Here is a 25,979-nt window from a genome sequence, read left to right on the forward strand (position 1 = left end):
AGGTTATTAAAGATATTATTAAAAATATTCACGGGCTTAAAACTTGCCGTATATTGAGTATTTATGGCAAGTTACGTCGCCGTAATTGACTCTTGACAGAGTCTCAACTATTGACGAGCACGGCATAGTATACATCTTTAAACTTTGACGGGATAAATCTTCCAATCGGTTAGGTTTCTTTAAACATGCCTCTTTTATCTGTATATTTGTTATTTCAGACGACATAGAACCGATAGTTCAACATTGTCCATCTGACCAGACTTTCGAAATCGAAGGGAATTCGAATAACATCACGTGGCAAGAACCTGTATTTGAGGAACCAACCGGCGACGACCTTCTCATAACTAACAATTATAATGATTTGCCATATGCAGAATTACCAATAGGCACTCATACTATTGTATATCTTGCTGAAAATGTTGACAATGGAAATACAGTATCATGTCAATTCAACATTGAAGTTACGGGTAAATAACACTTTATTAAAGAAATCAAATTGTAAAATGTTCGTCTGTAGGCTGATGTGCAATTTAGGGTTACATTTGATACACCCCTAAAGAGATACTGAGTATTTTATGTACGTAAATTCAACGACTCGAGGTGTACAGTTTAGTGTACGTAAATTCAACGACTCGAGGTGTACATTTTATGTACGTAAATTCAACGACTCGAGGTGTACATTTTATGTACGTAAATTCAACGACTCGAGGTGTACATTTTAGTGTTCTCAGGATGAATCTATAAACTTACTTCAGTTTTTATTGTTGTCTAGGCGATAGATTTTAAAATTCATCCACAATTGAATACATATAAATAATAGGGAATATCAACCGTCAACATCGTTTTATTTGATTAAATTGAAATGAGAAGTGTTAACCTCGTTAACAAGGCTTAAGTAGAACGACATGTCTTGGAAAATCATTAAAAAATTGACGGTTGAGAGCAAAACTCACGAAAATATAAATTTTAAAACTTGATAGAGTCATTTCCTCTGAATTGCCGTATCATACACAAGTTGATACTAAGAAAATATGAGACGTGCAACTAAAGAATAAGACCGCCATGAGAGATACTGTGCGTTAGTCATTCAAATAATGTCACTTCTCTGTATAAGACATCGATATTGTGATACCGCTGACAATATTGTGTCGCTGTCAAAAACGGATACGACAGTAATCTATCTTTCCATTTCACTAATGCTAAAATTATCTGTGAAACTTAAGCAAATTTCTTTCGGAGAAGACATACGAGGAAATGCATCATCAGTTGTAGTACACCTATATTGTGTGATGGTCAGCTGCTATGTAACGTTAATAGCTTTCACAATGGTACCTACATATCGAAAGACCAGTACCTTTTATTTCAGGGAAAACGTGCCCTGCACTACGACCGCCAGAAAATGGAGCTGTTGGATGCAGCGAACTCATATATGGACTGACATGCACGGTCTTCTGCAATGAAAATTTCAATGTTCCACGAATTGACAATCAGAAGATACCACAACAATATGTTTGCACTACATCTGGCACGTGGTCCCATGATTATGTTCCTGATTGTTCAAGTATGTCATCTTTACGACACATTTTGAGTAATAATTACAACAAACTATAAATGTTTACTCAAGGAACGAGTAGTTGCCAGCTGAGAAAACATTTTATCAATTTTTTTCTTAATCGTTAATCCCCCTAGCATGAGCCAAAACATTTTTATTGTTTTGGGGCCCATTTTAAATTTGAAAGTCTTGATGGTCCAGACCCCTTAACTAAACATTAACAATCTCTGTACTATCAAGTTTTCTTGTTTATCATGCACTCTGCCAATTTTCTTAGTCTCATGCTGCTACTATTTTCTTTACATCAGGTAGGAGTAATGAAGGCAACACAATATTTTGTTGATCTGAGTATGAACGACAAAGAGTAGAAACCCAGAGAAATGGACACAAAAGACAACTCAAACAGAAATGAAATTTGGATACAACTTTTTTGTGAGATTTATAATGAGACCACCTAAGTACTGTCAGGAAATGATGTAAGGTGTTGCGGAAATAGTAGATACAATTTGATTCACAGTTTACATCCTCCCCATATCTAACACTGAACAATTGAAGTTGAATACTAATGATATCAAATACGGCTGTTGATGGCCAATGCATGGTGCGGATGTACATGTGATTTCAGCATGCTTTGACACAAAACTGAGCATTGACATCTCATTAATCCTGTTGGAAGACATAAGGAAAAGTTGCAGGAAAAGTTGCTTTTCAATTGGAATTGGTAAACAACACTATTAGTATGTTCTATTGATTTGATGATTGGCATTGTCGGGTCAACGCTGTATAGATCCTTGAGCTGCAATGTGTGGAAATGCCGTCACTTTTAGGACAAATTTATCGGCAGTGTGCTATCAAAGAATACTCAATCCCAGGTTCTTTATAAGTTGTGTTCAGCTAATGGCTTTGTTAAGAGATAAAACAGACGGAAAACCTACAACACGATTGGAACTAATTTGGGATAGTTGGATCTTCAAAATTTTCAAATTTCTCAAAAATGTTAGGCGCCCTACAACTGAATGTCACAATATAACAAATAAGTTAACTCATAAAGCAAGTGTGTAACGTAAAACGAAAGGCAGATAAGCATACATTTGCAGGTTTTAAGACATTACTTCACCATCCAATTGTACCAAATTAGTTCCAATCGTGTTCTACCCCTTTAAGTCCCACTGTATTCTTGAATTTAGCTCCAGGGTTTTATACTACGCTAGGGCAACCAATATAATCATTAATGGTATATGCTTCATCAATTACAGATACCAGAGACGCTGGCAGAACGTTTCTTTCAAGTGATCTCCAATATTACACAAATCAATGCCCCACTGCAGAAGCTGAGTTGTACATAAAGGAGAAATTTCTTGAGTTGTTAATGTCATCTGGATTTCAAGATGCTTGCACTACAACAGATGATTGTACCGTCGAAGGAGTTGAAGTATTCTGTGGGTCCACAACTAGAAGGCGAAAACGTGCCTCCTCGTACATTCTGTCTGAGATGTTGACCATTAGACTTAAACGTAAACAGCAAATCATTCAAAAAGACCTCAATAGACAAGGAGAAATCCCAATCCTGAAACGTAACAAAAGAAGCGATCTCCAATTCACTCTGACAATTACTTTCAAATTCGAAAAAAACATTATTAACAATCCTGATCAAGACATGATATATGATGTATTCGATGCGGAAGATGCCATGATACAAATGTTGGACAATGTTCAAGATGCCATTGATGGTGGAAATTTCCAGCTTCAAGCATTTGAGGATTACGAATTTCAACTGAAAAGCGATTCCTTGAACTATGACAATTTTGCTGAAATTAATTGTGATAGCCCGTATATGGCTGACAATATCGATTACGTTTGTGGTAAGTTCGTAGCTATCATTAATCTCCAACCTGATTCCGTAATACTCAAATAAACTACTTAATGCCGTGTGAATGTCTACTTTGTCATCGAAGAGTGTCGGTTGAGGTCTATAACCATAATAGTAGCCAAAACCCCATGCGTATGAGCAGTTTAACGGATGAACATACGGATAGTCATTATAACCGCGCACACAAGAATATTTCTTTGGGATGGCAAATAGTGGCTCCATTTGATATTAGTGACATAATTCCTGTATCTTATTTTAATAGCTACTCGTATCTTATATTAACTTGCCATATCACACACTTAGAAACAAAACAATCATGCATGACGAGTATCTTAAGTTTTAGTCATATACTTGGTTCTTTACTAAATTTGACGATATCCTGTGTAATTACGCTTAGATATATCAAGGGATTGATGAATCAATATACTATTACTCATAAAATTTGAGGGTCAAGCAGCAAGGACAGTCCACTTGCCGATAAACGTTACTTCTTCCGTGTAATGAGTATTAAAAGATAATCCATACAAAGATGGAAATAAAGTGACTTTTCATTGTACGTAATTTGATTTCAGTCATGTGTATGAAGGGCACATACTATCTCAATGTGACTCAGAAATGCGTATTCTGCGATAAAGGCTTTTACCAAGACGAAGCAGGACAGACAGTCTGCAAGAAATGTCCAGACGGTTTCACAACAATCGAAGATGGAAGTCGTAATGAAACTGAATGCCTCAGTGAGTAACAAAGTTCCTTTGACCATAAATAAAAGCTATCATTATAATAATTTAGTCAAGTTTTAGAAGCTTTTGTCAAAAAAATGTGTCATAAATCAAATGTTATCCAAAACTTGTTAAAATACCACCTTAATGTATTTCAGAGGAGTGTACTGCAGGATCATATTCAGAAACTGGCGTTGGAGTATGTTCATTATGTCCAATCGGATATTTCCAACCAGAGCATGGTCAGACAACGTGTACCCAGTGTCCAGATGGAACAACAACCAGTGCACTAGGATCAACCGATGGGCAGCAATGTAGAGGTATGACGACATATTTGTGCTGATTTGATGTGATAAATTTCAAAGCGAGGTTAGACATTTCACATACATAGAATGAAAGAAAACATCGTCAAAAACAGGATACCTATTTCGGTTCAGAACAATTTTCCTTGATGTCGTAAAGTGTTCTTTGTTTCAGAACCTTGTATGCCAGGTAGCTTCTCTCCTGACGGTCTAGCACCATGTACTTTATGTCCAAGGAGATATTACCAACCAAATCACGGAAAGCGTCGGTGTCTGTTGTGTCCTGGTATAAATACAACCATAGGAGAAGGGATGACATCAGTGAATCAATGCATTGGTAAATCTATCGATTTATCTCTGATTTAAAAGGATAGAAAACAACTAAATATCATGATCATAGTGTTTTAAAACAGTGTTTGTATGACTCACATCATTGCCTAATGCTGTAGAGTGACTGAAATCTATCTTCCTCTTCCTTTTGTTTAATTCTTACCGTCGTTTCTGTCGTAAGACAGTGATAATTAAGGACAAAATGTATTTTTTAACCATATTATAGTAACTTTACAAATCTGTTTCACATTTTTATTTAACTTTTACTAAAAAGGTCAGATTTTTTTTTATTTTGATAATAAAGCAACTCTCCCTGGTATGCAGGGCTTGTTATGCGCTCTTCTTTATTCTCTTTTGCATCCATTTTTCAGATGTTAATGAATGTGACAGCAATCCATGTCAGAATGATGGAACATGTACAGATATGATTGATAGCTACGGGTGTAAATGTAAGGATGGTTTCACAGATAGAAACTGTGAGACGGATATCGTCGATTGTGAACCACACTCGTGTTTAAACGGAGGCACCTGTATCGATCTCATAAACTCCTATTCCTGCCAGTGTATGTTCGGTTTTACAGGTGTGTGATAATGACTTTACACTTTACAAACACACTTCAATCTTGCCGATGTGCACTACGCAGAGATGCTTGAAGTTTGCTGGAATTATTTACTCGTCAAAACATCAGTTTTTCCTTTAGATTGTGCTTGGAGTAGACGTATGACATTTGTATTTCATTTGAGTGATTTGTATTTCATTACTGAGTAATTTCTTTGACCAAACCAAACAGAAGATTGCATTCAATTAGTGACAATTCGAATCATTTTGTCGTCAAACAGTTCGTAGAAGCGATAGGAATTCAATCGCAGCAAAACATTCGACCGACTCATAGATGTTTGTTGAAGTTAGCCATGTAAATATTCATATCATGACAAAAAATACCCAACAAATGAGCACCTGCGGTTGATAGATGTGAGACAATATTCCGGCATAAACCTCTATTGATTTTAACGTAAGCCAGCGGGGACTATTTGATTCGATTAATGACAGGGTACGCACATACTGGCACTGAAATTCCATTTGCAGATAAAATAATTACATTGTTATCTCGTGTAAACTTGATTTAGTCATAGGAATTTTATTTTTCCTGAACACAGGAAATGATTGCAGTGAAGACATCGACCTGTGTTCTCCCACACCGTGCATGAATGGTGGTGTGTGTACAGACTTGGTGAATTCATACAATTGTACCTGTCAGCCAGGCTATCATGGCAGTAACTGTGAATATAAAACCAACTATTGCACGTCCGAATCCTGTCTGAATGATGCCAACTGTACCAGTCACGTGGATGGTTACAGCTGTACCTGTGCGTCAGGATTTACTGGGCTGCATTGCGAGAATAACATCAACGACTGTAAACAACATCCATGTCTCCATGGTAGCAGCTGTGTTGATGCGATTGACAGTTATTCATGTGTTTGTTCTCCGGGCTTCACTGGACATAATTGTGAAGAACGCATAGTCTTGTGTGCAGCATCTCCATGTCAGAACAACGGAACATGTTTAGATTTCGGACATAACATTTCTTGTCTGTGTCCATTTGGAAAAGGAGGTCCCCTTTGCGAGAGAGACATACACCCTGAATCTACAGACAACCCGTGTAAGAATGGTGGCATGATACTTTTTGAAGACAACAGTTTCACATGTACTTGCAGAGTTGGTTATGTTGGTCAGTATTGTGAACAAAACTTCAATGATTGTGGCTCAAGTCCCTGTTCCAACGATGGAACCTGTATTGACAGAGAAGCGTCCTACGAATGTATCTGTCAACTCGGATTCACAGGTTGGTTTGAAATTTGACTAAATTTTCTGGATTTGATATTAACCATGCATTGGGTATCCCTGTGCACCAGACCCTTTTCGTGACTATTTGCTTTTGTCTTTCTTGTCAAATCGTTATCTGCAATTAACTAAATAGGACAAATGTTTCTTACTAGGATCTAACTGTGAGGAAGAAATCGACGAATGTCTGTCCCGTCCCTGTTTTGGAGACTCTACTTGTATCGATGAAATCAATGGATATACATGCCTGTGCTCCGAAGATTTTAAAGGTCTTAATTGTGATGAAATTGATCATCGTTGTGATGCAACCCTCTGTCAAAATGGTGGAGTGTGTGTTATGAAAGATAACGGTACTGCAGCCTGCGAGTGTGGACCTGGCTTTGCAGGTTTGACATTCTCTTTACCAGTAAAACCTATGCATTATATTGTGAGGGACTGCAACATTTACTTACATGCATAAAAAAACTAACCTTGTTCTTATTGGAAAGAATTACATGATTCTTATGCTTTTTCATCTCCTAGGATTTACCTGCTCCATAAACATAGATGAATGTTTATCGAAACCATGCAAGCATGGATCACTGTGCATGGACGCCATTGACGGCTTTACCTGCCAATGTGTTGATGGATACACAGGCCATACTTGTGAGGTCGACATTAACGAATGTGCTTCCGAGTAGGTTGTGCTTAAATAATTCATCTCTCTCTCTCTCTCTCTCTCTCTCTCTCTCTCTCTCTCTCTCTCTCTCTGTGTTGTTACAAAGTGCAATAACGTCTAGGTAAGCTAATTAGTATTATGCATGCCATGTAGAAAGTGGTCAAAAAGTAAGAATGATCCATAGATTAGTTTCGAATTTTTCCTGTCACGTGCTTTGCAGTGTATGTGCACGTGTGACAGTTTACTCACACAATGTATCCTGTATCTGTACCTCACATAGTCCTTGTCTGCATGGTAAATGTCAAGATGGTCTCAATCAATTCTCATGCATCTGTAACGATGGTTTCATTGGCACCGCTTGCGAAGATGCGATCGACTACTGTGTAGATGACCCATGCAAAAATGGTGGTACCTGTGAAAGTTCATCTGGGGCGTTCAACTGTTCTTGTGTACCTGGTTTTGGCGGTCCTGGCTGTGTTGTAAATATCAACGAATGTGCAAGCTATCCATGTGTTAATGCTGAAAGTTGTACTGACGGAGTCAATGACTATATGTGTCAGTGTCTTCCTGGCTGGTCAGGTAAACGATGCAACAATAACATAGATGACTGTGCGCTGTCGCCATGTCAGAATAATGGTGACTGTGTGGACCTGGTAGATGGCTTCAGCTGTTACTGCAAGGCTGGATTCTCTGGCAATGTCTGCCAGGATAACATCGACGACTGTTTGGCAAACCATTGTCAAAATGGCGCTGAATGCATCGATGGTATCAGCACATACACATGTCAGTGTCCAACCGGTTTTACTGGCAAATATTGCCAGATTGCTGTCAACAACTGTCATCCGAATCCGTGTTTTAATGGTGGTGTTTGTGAAGTTTTAAACGATGGATATCTATGCACATGTTTGGAAGGATTTGAGGGAGATACCTGTGAAGTAAATACAGATGACTGTCTGAACCATCTCTGTCAGAATGGGGCAAGCTGTATTGACAAGGTAAGAATTGTATTTCATACTGTAATTCTTCAGTATTATCGTATAATGCCTGTGCAGCACGATTAAAGAGGCATTTCTAGATGGCTGTATGTAGACAACCACATTTGCAATTTTCAGTTTTAAATCATTTACCAAATAAAGTAAATTTGTTCACCTGACAAAGTACTGCACTTTGTAATTTTAGATCAAAACGGGGCTATGATATCATACTAGTTTATTTACAGTTCTATATAAGGTTCTAATAACACATTTTGTAAAAGTGATGCGATGACGAAATCTATTTTTTCCGATGCACTTTGATATAAGACGGTTACCAGAATAGATTCAATAGTAGCAGCCAACCTCCATGTAGTACTGTGTGAAAATGTATGAGAAAGATGGGGAAGTTCAACAGTGATTGACGTAAAAGGGTATTAATTCAATTCACGTAGTGAACTGGAAATACCATTTGACGCCACATTAACAACTGCTTGCTGCTGAACAATAGCTTATACTTGTAGGGCTATTAAGAATTCCTAGTTTACAATATTTGACAGATCCTAAGGCAGTTCTTCAAGGAAGAAAAAATTGCTCTTGTTACTAGCAGATAGAATTTCTTCACTATTGTTTTCATTCTTTAGCTTTAAAAGCTTATATGTAAATGTCATTTTATATTCAAAAGTACATCAAACAAAAGTTGATTTCAGGCATATTATTACGATAACCATTACAGGTTAATCAGTACAAATGCCGTTGTTCTTCTGGATTTACCGGAGTTTATTGTGACGTTGAAATCAACGAGTGTGATTCATCGCCTTGTCAAAATGGCGCATCTTGCTACGACCTCCTGGACAGTTTTAAGTGCATCTGTACTCCAGGTATGTAGGCACAATATCGTCAATTATGTCTAATCTGCAAGTTGATATTCCGTTTCTGGAATGCCTTACAATGCACGGAACGTATCGAGATTAGAGAAGGACGTATTAAAACTTTACTCACCGGTTTTACACTTGCTCCGCTCTCACGAAACTTTGAATTTGATTCTGACAGGCTACACAGGTTTACAGTGTGAAGAAGATATTGATCACTGTGTACCCAACCGCTGCATCAATGGTGGTTTATGTGTAGATGGAGTGAATGAATTTGAATGCAATTGTCCAAGTGGATACGGGTAAGTTTGTTTAAATTATGTGTAGTCTACTACCATCAAGCATAGACAAGGAGCAGGGAGAAAACCTTAAGTTATAATGCGACCATCATATATCAGTAGTAGGATGCTTGCTAAAACGCAGGAAAAGATGGGAGGAGCACGTGTCCAATGTTTAAAATAATATTATTTAATACTTTTGCCAAAAAGTCTTTATAATCGAATATTTCGTTACAGCGGCACTATCTGTGATGTCGATATCAACGAATGTTCCAGTAATCCATGTAAGAACAGTGGTCTATGTACAGACGGTGTTAATGGATACTATTGTACCTGTGTACCTGGTTTTACTGGACAAGACTGTGCACAAGGTATCTATAAAAACGTGACTGGATTCTGCAGTGTAATTGAACATTACAAGATAAAGTGCAGGTTTTCTTTGGATTCTTGATTTAATAGACTATAGACCCAGCTTTTCGTCAGCTTGCATTGTAAAAATGGAAGCTCATTCTATTGCAAATTTTGTTTTCAATTTCGCTTATTTTCTCGTATTAAATATTTATTTATTCATTTAGTTATTTATTTATTTATTTACCCATCTACAGCGTAAATTGGCGGTCACTTACAGCTTAGAAAAATATGTAAAAACCTTAAGGGCAAAATAAATCTAATTTACATCAAAGAACGCTAGAGACAAACACACCTGCTTTATAAATGTCGAATCCAAACTATGTCTATCAAAGTCATTAAAAGTATAAAGTGGCCAATGCGAGTTCTACAGTGAGGAATATGTGAGATATTTTGGTGGTGTCCCCTCTTTAGTGTGGAATATGTGAGGGTTTTTGGTGGCACCAACTCTACAGTGGGGAATATTTGAGGGTTTTTGGTAGCATCCACTCTACATTGAGGAATATGTGAGTGTTTTTGGTGGCATCCACTATACACTCAGAATATGCCAGGGTTTGTGGTGGCATCCACTCTACATTGAGGAATGTGTGAAGATTTTGGTGGCATCCACTCTACAGGTGGAATATGTAAGGGTTTCTGGTGGCATCCACTCTACAATGAGGAATGTGTGAAGATTTTGTTGACATCCATCTTCAGTGTGGAACATTTGGGTGTTTTTTATGGCATCCAATCTTCAGTGAGGAATATGAGAGGGTTTTAGGGGGCATCCAATCTACAGTGAGGAATATGAGAGGGGTGTTCTGTGGCATCCACTCTACAATTAGGAGTATGTGAGAGTTTTTGGTGGCATCCACTTTATAGTGAGGAATATGTGAAGATTTATGTGGCATATACTCTACAGTGATGAATATGTGAGGGGTTTCGGTGGCATTCACTCTACAGTGAGGATGTGTGAGGGTTTTTGGTAGCATCCACTCTACAGTGTGGAATATGTGAGATTTTTTGGTAGCATCCACTCTACAGTGTAGAATATGTGAGGGTTTTGGTAGCATCCACTCTACAGTGAGGAATATGTGAGGGTTTTGGTAGCATCCACTCTACAGTGTGGAATATGTGAGATTTTTTGGTAGCATCCACTCTACAGTGAGGAATATGTGAGGGTTTTGGTAGCATCCACTCTACAGTGAGGAATATGTGAGGGTTTTTGGTAGCATCCACTCTACAGTGTGGAATATGTGAGGGTTTTGGTAGCATCCACTCTACAGTGACGAATATGTGAGGGTTTTGGTAGCATGTCTCTACAGTTAGGAATATGTTAGGGTGTTGGGTAGCATCCACTCTACTATGTGGAATATGTAAGGGGGTTTGGTTTCATCCACTCTACAGTGAGGAATATGTGAGGGGTTTGGGTGGTATCCATTCTATAGTGAGGAATATGTGAGGGTTTTCGTAGCATCCTCTCTACAGTGAGGAATATGTGGAGATTTTGATGGCATCCATTTCACAGTGAGACATACGGAAGAGGTTTTGGTGGCACCGACCCTGCACTCAGAATATGCCAAGGTTTGTGGTTGGTGTAATCCACTCTACGGTGAAGAATATGTGAGGGTTTTATTTTATTTATTTTTTACTTTATTTGATACACAGATTAACGGGCAAACCCACTAACAGATCTGCGAAACAAAAAAGTCACACCATCACAAGACAAATGTACAAGACGACCATAAAAGTAACACGTGAAAAAACATACACGAATCAAAAACGGAGAACTGTTAAAAACACTAGATAAAATAGTTTTAAAACTACACAGCGTAGAAAAAAATATCTATATTACATTTAAAAAAGATATCATTAAAAACAGACATGCATCTGGACACTGTCGAGAATTTTCTGCAATTAACAGAACACAAGTTTGGTTTAAAAAGGGTTTCTTGCGTAAATTTCTACTGGGGGCATAAAGCAGATTTGATTTGGAATATTTGGTGAATCATAATGTGAATGGATTAATTTGTATAAAAAGCACATGTCAAAGGTTAGTCTTCTATTGTATAACTTAGGGATGTTCAGAATTCTGCAATAAAATGGGTAGCTGGATTTACTGCAGTGAACATTGAGTTTGCGACAAATGTATTTCACAAACTTAATTTGGCCCTGCTGGTGGGGTGACCACACAACAGAGCCATACTCTAGAATAGATCTTACATAAACAAAATACAGAGAAATAATTGCTGAAATGTCATTTAATGGCTGGCAAAGATGCTTAATAAAACCAAGAGATTTGAAGGCTCTAGAAACAATGGGTTGTGATGGCATCTACTCTACACTCAGCATATGCCAGGGTTTGTGGTTGGTGGCATCTACTCTACACTCAGAATATGCCAGAGTTTGTAGTGGTATCCACTCTGCAGTGAAGAATATGTGAGGATGTTCGGTGACATCCACTCTACAGTATGGAAAATGTGAGGGGTTTTTGTGGCATCCACTCTACAGTGAGGAATATGTGCAGATTTTTGTGGCATCTACTCTACAGGGAGAAATATGTGAGGGGTTCTGGTGGCATCCACTCTACAGTGAGGAATATGAGAGGGTGTTCTGTGGCATCCACTCTACGGTGTGGAATATGTGGGTGTTTTTTATGGCATCCGCTCTTCAGTGAGGAATTTATGAGGGTTTTACGGGGCATCCGCTCTTCAGTGAGGAATTTATGAGGGTTTTACGGGGCATCCACTCTACAGTGAGGAATATGTGAAGATTTTTGTTGCATCTACTGTACAGTTAGGAATATGTGAGGATATTCGGTGGCATCCACTCTACAGTGAGGAATATGTGAGGGTTCTGGTGGCATCCACTCTACATTGAGGAATATGTGAAGATTTTGGTGGCATCAACTCTACAGTGTGGAACATGTAGGTGTTTTTTATGGCATCCACTCTTCAGTGAGAAATATGTGAGGGGTTTTGGTGGAACCTACTCTAAAGTGAGGAAAATGTGGAGTTTTTGATGGCATCCACTCTCTCTACAGTGAGGAAAATGTGAAGATTTTGGTAGCATCCACTCTACAGTGTGGAATATGTGAGGGTTTTTGTAGCATCCACTCTAAAGTGAGGAATATGTGAGAGTTTTTTGGGCATCCACTCTACATTGAGGAATATGCGAAGGTTTTTGGGGCATCCACTCTACTGTGGGGAATATGTGAGAGTTTCTGTAGCATCCACTCTGCAGTGAGGAATATGTGAGAGTTTTTGGGGCATCCACTCTACAGTGTGGAATATGTGAGGGTTTTGGTAGCATCCATTCTGCAGTGAGGAATATGATGGAGTTTTGCGTGGCATCAACTCTACAGTGTGGAATATGTGGGTGTTTTTATGGCATCCACTCTTCAGTGAGGAATATGTGAGGGTTTTAGGGGGCATCCACTCTACAGTGAGGAATATGTGAGGGGTTTTCGTGGCGTCCATTCTATAGTGAGCAATATGTGAAGATTTGGATGGCATCCACTCTACAATGAGGAATATGTGAGGGTTTTGGTAGCATCCACTCTACAGTGAGGAATATGTGAGGGTTTTTGGTAGCATCCACTCTACAGTGTGGAATATGTGAGGTTTTTGGTAGCATCCACTCTACAGTGAGGAATATGTGAGAGTTTTTGGTGGCATCCACTCTACAGTGAGGAATATTGGAGGGTTTTTGGCGGCACCTACTCTAAAGTGAGGAAAATGTGGTGTTTTGATGGCATTCACTCTGCAGTGAGGAATATTTGAGGGTTGTTGGTAGCATCCTCTCTACAGTGAGTAAAATGTGGAGTTTGTGATGGCATCCACTTCGCAGTGAGGAATATGAAGGAGTTTTTTGCGGTGTCCAGTCCACAATTAGGTATATTTGACAGTTTTTGTGGCATCTTCTCTTCAGTGGAAATATGTAAGAGTTGTGATGGCATCTACCCCACAGTAAGTAATATGTGAGAGTTTTTGTGGCATCCCCTCTACAGTGAGGAACATGTGTTACATGTCAGTGTCTGGCAGAATAACGCCGCAAGCATAGACCTTTTAATCCAGAACAGATGGCACAGTTAAGGCAGGACAGAGGATATTTATACATATGTATGCTACAAGACGCCTTTCTGAGCATGCTCAGGGGTTGAATATTATCGAGAAATCCACAATTACAATAACACCATTGAGACAATTTCCCATGAAATCCCTGCTTATGATACAAAATTTTTTTTGAATAGCTTCACGATTGCACTGGAAATCAGATATGGAGTTAAAGAATACAGTGTTGTATTCCAAAATCGGACGAATCAAATTTTCAAAAAGATGACGAATCAACTTGAAATTATGCTTGGTAAAGCCGATCAAGTGGTTTTTGCATTCCCAACGATTGCGTTAATGCGAGAGATAAAAGTTTCACACCAACAGTATCATCAAAACCTTTGTGATAAACTAAATCCAGCACAAAGTTATCTAAATGGTAATTAAACTCGACCGGTTGCTTTTTAAGAAAAATAGTAATTACCTTTACCTGGATTTAACTCTTTCAGTACCAAATGTTTGACCAATCAGAGACATATCGTTAATTTGGAGTATAAATATTAATTTAGAGTATAACCAAGAGTCGTCCCAAAACGGACCCCATGGAACACCAGGAATTACCTGACGCTATATGATAAAGTTTCTCTATTTAGGAGAACATGTTGTTTCCTATTATACAGATAATTGCATGGTCAAATCACGAAGTTTTGGTGAATGCCAATGTGATACAAACTATTTATAGAACATATTGCATCATCAACTTTGTCAAATACATTATGAAAATTTGTAGTCTATACGAGCATGTTGCTTATTCTCGATGGCATCAGAAGCATATTCAAACAGAATGTAAAGATCGGTTGTGTACTTTTCTGCAACAATTACAGGATTAACAACGTCACTGACAAGCTGTACGTATCAACGTGTCATTAATCGCGTTCTTTTAAATGGGACAACTTCGTGGTTGTTAGATGTGTGTTGTTGTATACATCGTGTTACACTGACCAACAAATTCATTTTGTATCTCAACAGCTCTACCATCTAACTACGATTTACACTTCAGCTCATCTACTATCCATCCAAGTGGTCATATAGAAATCGATATTTCACATAGTAGAAATATCACTGGCATAACACTTTTGTTCTGGATTCTTACTGACACTACCGGAAGTATATTTACACTATCTTCGGAATATTTTCGGGAAGGTAACAGTTTGATGTCTGTTGATGTCACAGGAGACGAGATCCACATGTCAATCTACGGGTAGGTGCTCAGTGCTTCATTCGTTATAAGCATTGCTATATTTCAAATATTGCGTTCGTTTAAAAATATACTCTTCTTTTTTATCTGCTTTGTGCATTTCCTGCAAATGACACATAAATCTTTATGTATGCAGCACACGTGTTTATTTTGTTGATAAAGGGCTGACAATGCAGCACAATGATATAGGAGAATCACAATCATTGGTGCAAATAATTCAATAATAACTGTTTCCTTTCATCTTTAGAGAGACACTCCAGGCTGATGTGACAGTACATGACGGGAAATGGCACTGCTTTGCCATCACTTGGAAAAGTGCAACTGGCCAAGTAGAAATATATAAAGATGGTCACCCAGAATACAATCAGTATGACTTTCAGACAGATGTGGTTTTACCAGAGGAGGGGTCTCTCATTGTCAACCTTCAGACACATCGTAAGTATAGTTGCAATTAAATTTTACGTTCACACATCGACGTGTTATCAACAAAATGGCATTGTCATTTTATCTTTCATAATCGTTAATGAACTACCATTTTTAATGCTGTAAACATCTTTACTGCATAAATGTAGTCTGTGTCACTGACGCATGTTAATTTTTTTCTTATTTTCCACATAGAACAAGAGAAAGCCTCGGTAGACCTTAGCGGCTATCAGCTTTGGGATAGAGCAGTAAGCCATGAAGAGATTATGGATATATCTGAATCCTGTCATAGCAACGTGCCAGGAAATCTAGTTTCTTGGGCTGCGTTAGTTGACGGTTTACAAGGATATGGTATCTCAATTCAGTCTCCTTCCCTGTGTGACGGTACGTATATGGAAAATTTAAAACCTCTAATACGGATCAGTTTGTACCTATTAAAATGTTTCCGTTACTTAATTTCATCACACCAGTCAATTCAACTAAAACATCTGTTGACGGAAACATTTTTCAAGATACCTCGACCAACAAGCGACACAAACATATTTTACGACTGAAAATGAAATTTAGTCCCGATCTCTGTTTCATCACCCTTGATGAAAACGGACCGACAACTTTCCCGGATCGTTCTTATGATGTTTTTTTCTCTTTACTCTTAGATGTCGATGAATGTGCAAGTTTTCCATGCATGAAAGGCAGCACTTGTCTTGACCTCTTGCATTCATATGAATGTCATTGTCCAAATGAATATAGCGGCCAATGGTGTGATATTCCAGTTGATTTCTGCTCTGATAACCTTTGTCAAAACGGTGCAACTTGTCAAGTGGACGGATATAATTACACTTGCATTTGCCAAAATGGGTTTACAGGAAATAAATGTGATATACAAACAGGTAAGAATGATATCTCACATAAATTGATATATAACATCCTTCCTCTTCAACAAATTAATATGTGGGTTGAATGTTCTCTGTGTTTGAGAAAGAATATGTTGTACTCGGGTATTACCTGCTGGAAGTCTTCTAAGACTTGTTGACAACTGATATACTGTACCCTGTTGTCAATGTCCAGTGGGGCATTTGTAAACTAATTACGACTTTTGAGAACGTCATATAAAATTTGTTGAACCCGTCAGATACAAAATTTATCAAGCTTATCGGTAAGGTCAAAAAGACTGGAGCATTGGGTTCCAGATAAACATGCTAAAGATACAAGTTGCCGTTTTAGATTCGCCAGAGACCTGCATTAAATAGCACTCAGATTAGTATATTCACACGGCGACAACTACAAATGAAAAGACACTGGATGATGTCGAGTTGCAATCTTTAGATCAAGATAACAAATTCTGTCACATTACAGTTGCTACTCTAGTGGTCTGCTGAGTAGTGTTCATTCATACATGTACCACTATAGGAAAAATTGCGAGGCTGAAGCGAGAAAGTGACGCTTTCTCGCAATTGGTGAGAATCTCTTGTCATTCTCACTGCTACCGGTGAGAATTCAAAAATTCTCAGAGGTGAGTAATGCACTTCTTGGTGAGATTATAGATTGTCACCAATGAGAATAGAAATTCTCACCAAGCACTGTGAGAATGGTAATTTTTACGGTGAGAATCTATTGATCTCACCAAGGAGTGGATTTCTCACTGCTAACCGGTGAGAATTCACAAATTCTCACCGGTAGGAGTGAAAGCGTCACGTTATCGCTCAAGTCTTGCAATTTTTTCCTGTAGTGTACATACAAGGTATGTTATTATTAAATCTGAAAGAGAAATTATCAACATATCGGAAAGAACTTTGACAAGCAAATGGCAGAAAGTTTTGAATTATGGCTCCTAAAATTTAACAACACTTTAGCATGTTCAAGTAAATAGTGTGCGCCCGTTGAGTGTAATGTGGCTTTCAGTCTTAAAGTTACTATATTTCAGTAAATGGAGGATGGTCTGCATGGCGAAGTCTGTCTGAATGTTCAGCATCCTGTGGTGGAGGGATACAGCACTTCACAAGAACCTGTGACAATCCTGCCCCCTTAAATGATGGTCAGGATTGCTATGGCAATGCAAACGAAACACGAACCTGTAATGTATTTGACTGTCCTGGTAAGAATGTTTACATTTGCTTCAGTGTAGTAGAATACAATTAAGTTACAAATTATTAAAATATAGACAATTGATCCCTGGAAACCCTGAATGCAAAGTTACTTCCTCTGCTAATAATCCACAAACATAAGCCAGTTGAAGCAATGGTCGTATATCGGATTGACAATAATGCAATTTGATTCCTTTATCCTAACAGCAATAAAGATTACTGCTAACACTTTGAGAGTATTCCATATCAATATTCACTGGCCCTTTTTCTTGTGTAAAGCATGTGATGATCTGGTACCGCCTACCAATGGACATTTGCATTGCAACGAGAGTGGTGAAGAAAAAGAATGCACTGTATTCTGTAAATCTGGATACGCATTCGGAGAGGCACCGATGGACCTATATACGTGTGGACGGAGTTCCTACTGGGTGTGGAATCATCAACATTTTGATAACCCAACCGCTCGCTTACCGTCGTGTACGGGTAAGTTTTACAATAACTGACAATATGAACAAAGAAACTGCAGGGGTCATGACTTCAACCTTTTAATGGACCAACAAACTATCATCGGGACGCTATCTTGTAAAACATTTATTGACATTAGATAAAATATCTCGCCTTTCTTCAAACTCCATTATTTCAGTCAGGTCACCAAATCAGTGTTTAAACATTTTAAAGAAATTAAGTATTAAACTAAACTGTCACCAGAAATCGTCCGTTCTCAACACATCCTCCTTTGTTTTACGAGTAAAGAGACTTTCTTCTTAACTCTTGTCTCTAGAAATCCAGTTAGGCAAGGCTGTCCATCTGTCAGTCATCATATCATATCCCAGTATGCCATGTACCTCTGATGAACACAGAATTGCAGAAGAAATACGTGCCTTAATCCAACGACATATCTCTGACATATATTGTTTGAGAACTGAGACTTGTTTAATTCTCGACACTAAGGTAAGAACTTTGCTACTAAAACAAAACAGATTAATAATTTTAATCAGGTCAGATTATGCGATCTGCCATTATTAGATTAGCAACGGTAGATACCTATTCTCAAAACTGATTTAATTCGCGTCGTTCAGATCAATTTCTGGTTCAATTTGCATATCTGTAATGCCATGCATGAGTGTTAAGTCACTTCAATGGAAGGGAAAACATAATTACTTATCCTAATTATTTATTTTCCAAAGACACGGATATAGATAAGGTGCTTTGTATCTCTATACCGTAGCCTTGTATGGACATTCTTTATGTATAAAACCACAAGAGGAACTTCATGGAACATCTTATCTTATGACAGTCTACGTGATAGCAGGAAACATTTCTAAGAAAATATATTCTCGTGCTGGTGTTGCATGTCGAATGCCACCAACAGAATATGTCACACTATTACTGAAAACTACTGCTAAGATATCAGCTGGGTTTCTTAAATGTATATATTTACCAATATTATCGTTGAAATACATTCTCATGAAGGTGAACTCATGTGGCAATAAAGAAGACATAAAGAAGCTTAGGATGGAGACCAACATAACTGAACCCTATGCAGAGTTAGGGCTACAGAATGGACTCAATAATCCAAACAGCAATTCAACGTCTGGCCAATCAGTGCATAAACGTGAGTAGGATATGGTGTACATCACAATCTGCCATCCATGATTTATTCTAGTTAGACCAGGGCTAGGTTGTAGTGGTAGTTGCTGCCCATACAAGTATTGCTATTGTACACTTATAACAAATTGTCAATAGTGAATCCTTGTAAAAACAACATCTGACCAAGAATCTATGGAATTTGACATCAAGGTAAGTGTGTATTTTCAGATATCACAGGTATGTTGTGCACCAGTAGCTATGTGAGGGGATGCATCACAAGAAATTATTTCATCAAATTCTGTTGATGTGGAAGATAAACAACAAATATAAAATTTTCATGGTGACCTCGACGTAATGTTGTGATACCTATTATCCATACTCTCACAACTATCATATTCTTACCGAAAAAGTGACCACACTGCAAGATCTCATGAATGGATTTCAATATGGAAGCATCTTCTTGATATACGGTACTGACCGAAAGTACAAAACTCTTGTTCAAAGCCCTATATTTACGTATTCCAAATGCACTCTATAGTTTAAAGACGACGTAATGAATACAACAGAAAATTATTTGTAAAAGGAATTTTGGTGAATGACACCCTAGCATAATTGGGGATCATTTACCGCTGTTTACTCAGGGGTCTTCGATCATAAAAACTGGCCCACTGGAAACGTATTCCTTGTATTTGGTTTTAAACAACCCAATCAAAACTCCTCTATGCGAAAATGTTTTTAGAAAAAGTGTGTTTTTATTATGTTTGTAGAATACCAACCTGTATTTCACGGACACGTGCAAAATTTACACACGAATATTGATAAACAAACTTCACGTTTACAATTTTTCAACGTCCAAGTAGTCTGTATTTGTCTATCAGAGTTCATTTTTTTGTTTTTTAGGATGTCGTAATCTGTACCATTTTACTCGATGAGCGTGTGAAGCTAGTACTGCATCAGAGTCATTTTATCACATTTAATTGAATACACAAGTTTAAAACCGCACACGAATACGTGTTCTGTGCCTGTGTCGTCATTCTCCCTCTTCTTTTATTGTTTCACGATCTGATTTAATTGTTTTAGTTTTTGTTACAGCTGAATCCTTATTGCGATTTTGAAGCGCGCAAAATGAAGGGGGTCTTACCGCCGCCCCCCACCCCTAAACTAAGGAATTACATTGCTAGCAGGTCAGCTTTTATGATCGACGGCCCCTTACAGGACAAAACAATTTAAATGAGCTTTCCTGATAGTTGTATTCTAAAGACTTGTGTTTTAGGCATGCTATCTTCATATTCGCAGTCGGCATTTAAGTTAGCGGGGAAATGGTAAACTTGTTTAAAAAGTAATGGTTTCTGCGTGCAACTCAACGCCAAAGAACCAAATCTGTTTCCTCTTCGATGCTCTTGATAGGTATATCAGTAGCTATCGTAAAGCGGAGCACTACGTCACATCTTGCTGTTCCTTTCACTGATCGTACTCCCTCTCTCCCAGTTTACAACAGCACCAGAGACGAACGTTCGATATTCTTCACAAGTCCCAGGCTCTTCGTAAAACAACCACCGATAGATAACGTCACCAGCTGTTTATCGATTTCATGCGATCCGCAGATAATTATAAGGCAAAATGCGTACCGCTAGGATCTAAATAACACTTTAAAATGTTTTAAATCTAGAGCGACAGTCCTCATTCCTCGATTCTTCCACCATTTGCTTGCTGGAAATGAGTTTTCAAGTCATGCTTTGCTCTTATGTTCCTCTTTGTTGAGTAAAGTTAATTGTATTGGACAAAATCAGGACATAAAAATTGACATTTGTATATCCATGCATTTCAAACCTAGGCGAGGTACTCAAGAGAAGTATTGTGCGGAGGGATGTCAGTAATCCATACTTTGCAGCCATAAATTATATGACAGCCTCAATGGATGACTTTCGAGAGTTATTTCAACTGCTATCAGCATCAGGGGAACTAACTTTCAACGTTAATGGCGTCCCTGTGACACCCGGAGACTTAGGACTGAGTGGCTGGCTAGAATGCGATGGTGGAATGGCCGAGGGAGAAGACGGATTTTGCAGTAAGTGTCATTCCTCAATTTTTGAAGTAAAATTTGGAGTCAAATATTCTGTATCACTCATTTTCGCATTCAGCCCCTAAACAAATGACTAAATGACATGATACAAGTTACTGCTAAACTTAACTTAATTGACACGTGCAGTCACATGTTCCCCAGTAGGTTGTGATGTCCGTAAATAATTCAGGTCTTTCTGCCAAACTGTGAGGTAATTACAGACTTGACTTCAACAATACCACGTTCAGTGGCGATTGTGATATTCTACGATAACATCAAATATGTTGCATTCCTTTTTTTACATTCACGAGTAGCCACTCAGTCCTAGCAAAGTTTTTTAGGAATGTAATACAAAGCCACAAATTTGCCCTTCTTACAATGCAATTGTCGGCATAATTATCAACACGCTGTAGTTTTTATACCCAAAACTGATTTAGGTCATACTTTCTCCGCTATTTGTCAGATAAGTACAATTATCCGGAGCCCACATGTTTATGTTCCTATCATCCTGTCCCTCTATCCTAGCCATAAGCCGGCGCAACTAGTATCCTTAGCAATGATTCAAACTTTCGCAGATGTTTTAGCCACTTTGTGGTCGTCATACCTTTACTTATAGGCACTTTGGGAAAATGAAAAACGTTTGCGACTGGTTTTGTTGAATTTTCTAAACATTTTCATCGACAAAGCGAGAAGAGATAATTTGATAGATTTATACCACTGTCCTTATCTACTTGCATGCGTCAATATCAAAGAAAGTGCCATTTTAGGTATCCCTATTCGGAGTCCGTACTCTCCTCGCTATATTATGTACAGTTTTTACCTGGAAGAACTAAAGTGAAGCTTATATTTTCACACAGATGGCAACGTATGTTGGAAGTAATATCACATGACTTTTAACGTTGCTACTATTCATCTTATGGTGTGGATAGTTTCAATGGTAACAGTTCAAGCAAGTCACCGCTGCATAAAAGCTTTTCGCTTACGAAAGACGGGAGCTTAATAACAATTATCTTGTTATTTATTGCGATATATATTAATATTTTAGCTCCCTGTGGAGTTGGTACATACCTTACCTGGTTAGATGGATGGCCCAACCCACAATGCGAACCGTGTCCTCGAAATTCTTACCAGGACAGAGAAGGTCAGGAGGAATGCATACCATGCCCGGATGGTCTGATCACCAATGGATATCGTACAACTAGCATCTCAGAATGTTTCCGTAAGTTTTCTTATATTGTCTACTTCCACATTATCTGATCACATGCCTGATTATCAATTTATATTTTCATAATAAATGATATAAAATATAAATAATATAGTTTATGACCTCTGTATGTATCGTTTAGGTACACATAATCTGAATCCTGACAAAATTCATATCGCGCTGCAGACGTCCGAATCTTCCTCTTTGTAACATTTGTTACAAAATAACCCAATACCTCAACGTTAGAACCAGGATTTGCTTTTGACACTCATTATCGTCAAATTTCTCACTGAGTTGCAATGTTGGTTTCATCTCAGTTTCCTCTCCGACATGACCGGCAATAAAAAGTGCCCGTGACCAACACATTACCTAGATAGGATTTCCATCCGGAAAACCTGTCACTCGGAATACTTTCTCATCAATCAGTAACACATGGATACAGCGAAGTCTAGCGGCTTGGCCTAAATTCATTTTCACAGTGACTGGTAAATTTTCTATGGTAAATAAATTATATGGCCTCTAGAACAATGCTCCAACTATAATCGATAGTCATCGACGTTTTTAAGTCCACAAATTTTAACGCAAGTTTGTCTGTTGATGTATCTTGACAGCGATTATTGGGCCAACGGCCACGGCTAAGGTGCTTTGTTGGACAATAACACCCACGTGATGTATGGCAAATAACCACCACATATGCCCTCCCTCTGGAAGTGTCAGGATTAGAATCTCCTCAATCTTTGTCCTCGGTGATTCTAATTCAGAAACTCCACGTTGTTGGTGGTTATTTATTACACGATTATTGTTTCTATATTTGTCGTTATTGAAATACCAGACCATGATTTCCCATCATGGCATTAAAAAACTCCTTTACAGGAAAAGAGACTTTCTCACTCATGTCGCAAATTCTACCTCCTTGTCTTTCGTATTTCGTCATTAGAGCCTCCAACTCAGGAAGCAGACCTGACTTCATCAACAATATCAAGCAGTATTGAAGAGGAAGACGGCCATGGAAAGTTGACGATAGCCTTGGCTAGCATTGCAGCAGCTGTCTTTGTTATTGCAATGATTATCGCTTTTGCTGTTTTCGTCAAGTAAGAACTCTCAATTATTCCTTCTGTTACAGAAAAATAGTAACATCAGCAAGGCTACGTTCACAAATAACGACCGGGGGGCTGGCGGAATCGCGATTGAAATCTCATTTTTTTCAGATCGCCATCAATACCCTCAAAAAATTTCAAATCCCCATTTACACGATCAGAATTTTTCAAGTACCCCCAACCATCCCGAGCGCACATATTTTAAGGGGTGTACGCACAGAAAAATTAAACATGTATTGCGCAGTTTGCTCTCAGATGGTCAACACTACCCATTATTAGTAGTTTGTAGAGTCATATTTCTAGGCAAGTTCTTAAATTGATTCGTTTTTAAACGCATCTGTAAACTTTTTTGGTTATCAGTCTAAGCCGACGTGAGTTAATCCATGGAGCTAATAAAAGCTCCATGGTTAATCCAACTCTGGCCAGGTCAATGGCATCTGCTGAAAAGCACATAAAATGACGATCAAACCTTGACATCGGCAAATGTAAAAAGTAAAAGGGAACCAGAAAGTTTTCAGTTTCCCCTTATAGGCAGAGCAAAACTTTCAAGTTCACCCTTCTACAACCCCCCCAATTTCGAATCCCCCCTGAATTCCTCCAGCCCACACCTTACCGTTTTTTCTTTTGTTTTGTTTTTTGGGGTTTTTTTGTGAACGCTGCCTAAAGTTGTTTGTAAAGCATGTTTACAATCCTATGCGATCTATTTCCTGTCAATGGAGATATGACTTTACAAAAAGTTTTGCAGTTTCTGTCGTTCCCGTACTTCACAAGTCTCTTACAGTACATTTGCGAGTCAATACACTATTTCACAAACATTTTAAAGGGATACATGGATAGATACATAGATACATACACAGATACTTACCTACCTACCTAACTACCTACCTACCTACCTACATACATACATACATACATACATACATACATACATACATACATACATACATACATACATACATACAGACAGACAGACAGACAGACAGACAGACAGACAGACAGACAGACATCTGCTTGAAGACATGCTTGCACTGGTTCACACGAAAGTTAAGTCTACGGCAACGTCAATATTATTACAGGGTAAAGGCTAATAAGAGTCATCAACGCGTACGACAGATGAGGACAAGCAACGCTAGACTTCTTCAAGATGACAACTTAGATCGCGAAGAATTCAAACGTGTTGATGAGAAACGACCACCATCTGTCATCAGTACCTCTGCATTTGGTCTGCATTTCCCATTAGACGGCAAAGCGTACGACTTGGACGGAAATGTGCACCCCTTGACACCACCACCACCTTATTCTGAAACCGAGGCTTAATTGACGTCATTCTCATGCCTTATTACATAAACTCTTCCTTAGGAATGGAAAGCAATGACATAACAATAATTTCAACCATTTGTTTGTTTATTCAAGTTTTATTTTAAACCAGATTAATAACAGAAGCAGCCCATCTTATCCGAACTTTTTACCGAATACATGGAATGCGGAGATTCCACTCTTGCATGACTGATTGCAGTTAGTTTTTCAACGAGGCCAAACTTGCGGTGTGGTTTACATTTAACCGTAGTAACGACTCTACCAAATTTGCTTTGATAAGATTCTCTCTGTATTTCAGTTCGTTATTTCAACAGTGCCTCCAAAGATATGTAAATTTGTAGATATTGTCGATATTGTACTTTTTCTCTCTATCTGAGTTTTATCATAAAGATTAAAATTTTGTTAATAGATGTTGATTAAACGACCAAATTGTACATTTTGAATTCACTATAAAGTCTGCAAGTGAGTAAGCCATTATTACATGGCCATGTTTACGTATTCACATTTTCACTGTGTATATTGTCTTTCAGCATACTTATCAAAGTGCGCACCACACCTTATTGATACTTTGATACTGTATTGATACTGACAGCAATGTTTACAAAGCCTATAATCACTTCGCTCAATGATAGATAAATATGTAAAGTTTTTTCAAACTTTCGATATTGCGTGGTCTCATTTTTAGTCCTTTGGACAGGAGGTCCAATGGAACAATGTGATGGCTTTGCGTATGCCGTGGACGGAGATATCTCAGGTCACTCGGGCAAATATCTCTTTTTGTGAAAATCAGTATTTTCAAGTTTTCCTCAGAACGACTGATTTGATCACTTTGATGTTTGGCATGAGAGTTCGTTGAGTTGAAGTGTAGTCAGATATATTCATATTACGGCGATGCATGCCTTGTATTATATTTAAATACTACATTTATCCATAATAGTTGATGGACTACTTTTATCCATGGTCCATCCCTAATTCACATTTGTTCAAACTGGGAACTTGGGAGCTAACTTCACACACCCCATCGACACCTAGTGTTGTTCACTGATCCATTTCTACCGCGAACTGCGCTGCTAACTAAAATAGGGTCAGGTATGGGCTAATGTTTGATT

The 25,979-nt window shown here is 38.2% G+C and overlaps 1 protein-coding gene across 1 annotated transcript in view; it reads left to right on the forward strand.

Annotated features, from left to right (window-relative positions):
• The window catches only part of LOC139130689 (uncharacterized), a 50,243-nt gene extending 24,712 nt beyond the window's left edge, over positions 1–25,531 (forward strand). Inside the window, exons 27-52 of the mRNA XM_070696440.1 lie at positions 219–467; positions 1,367–1,561; positions 2,809–3,414; positions 3,995–4,156; positions 4,300–4,461; positions 4,619–4,780; positions 5,145–5,354; positions 5,932–6,618; positions 6,773–7,003; positions 7,140–7,293; positions 7,556–8,270; positions 8,983–9,127; positions 9,300–9,420; positions 9,634–9,767; positions 14,865–15,096; positions 15,341–15,528; positions 15,712–15,900; positions 16,173–16,406; positions 17,441–17,611; positions 17,880–18,083; positions 18,382–18,551; positions 19,074–19,215; positions 21,025–21,258; positions 22,298–22,471; positions 23,394–23,547; positions 24,630–25,531. Of these exons, the coding sequence (XP_070552541.1) occupies positions 219–467; positions 1,367–1,561; positions 2,809–3,414; positions 3,995–4,156; positions 4,300–4,461; positions 4,619–4,780; positions 5,145–5,354; positions 5,932–6,618; positions 6,773–7,003; positions 7,140–7,293; positions 7,556–8,270; positions 8,983–9,127; positions 9,300–9,420; positions 9,634–9,767; positions 14,865–15,096; positions 15,341–15,528; positions 15,712–15,900; positions 16,173–16,406; positions 17,441–17,611; positions 17,880–18,083; positions 18,382–18,551; positions 19,074–19,215; positions 21,025–21,258; positions 22,298–22,471; positions 23,394–23,547; positions 24,630–24,870 (6,266 nt within the window). The 3' untranslated portion in view covers positions 24,871–25,531. The remainder of the gene's footprint in view (positions 1–218; positions 468–1,366; positions 1,562–2,808; positions 3,415–3,994; positions 4,157–4,299; positions 4,462–4,618; positions 4,781–5,144; positions 5,355–5,931; positions 6,619–6,772; positions 7,004–7,139; positions 7,294–7,555; positions 8,271–8,982; positions 9,128–9,299; positions 9,421–9,633; positions 9,768–14,864; positions 15,097–15,340; positions 15,529–15,711; positions 15,901–16,172; positions 16,407–17,440; positions 17,612–17,879; positions 18,084–18,381; positions 18,552–19,073; positions 19,216–21,024; positions 21,259–22,297; positions 22,472–23,393; positions 23,548–24,629) is intronic.
• Positions 25,532–25,979: the final 448 nt, after the last annotated feature.

The sequence above is a fragment of the Ptychodera flava genome, chromosome 4 (assembly GCF_041260155.1).
Source record: "Ptychodera flava strain L36383 chromosome 4, AS_Pfla_20210202, whole genome shotgun sequence".
In the NCBI taxonomy this organism is placed as follows: Eukaryota; Metazoa; Hemichordata; class Enteropneusta; family Ptychoderidae; genus Ptychodera; species Ptychodera flava.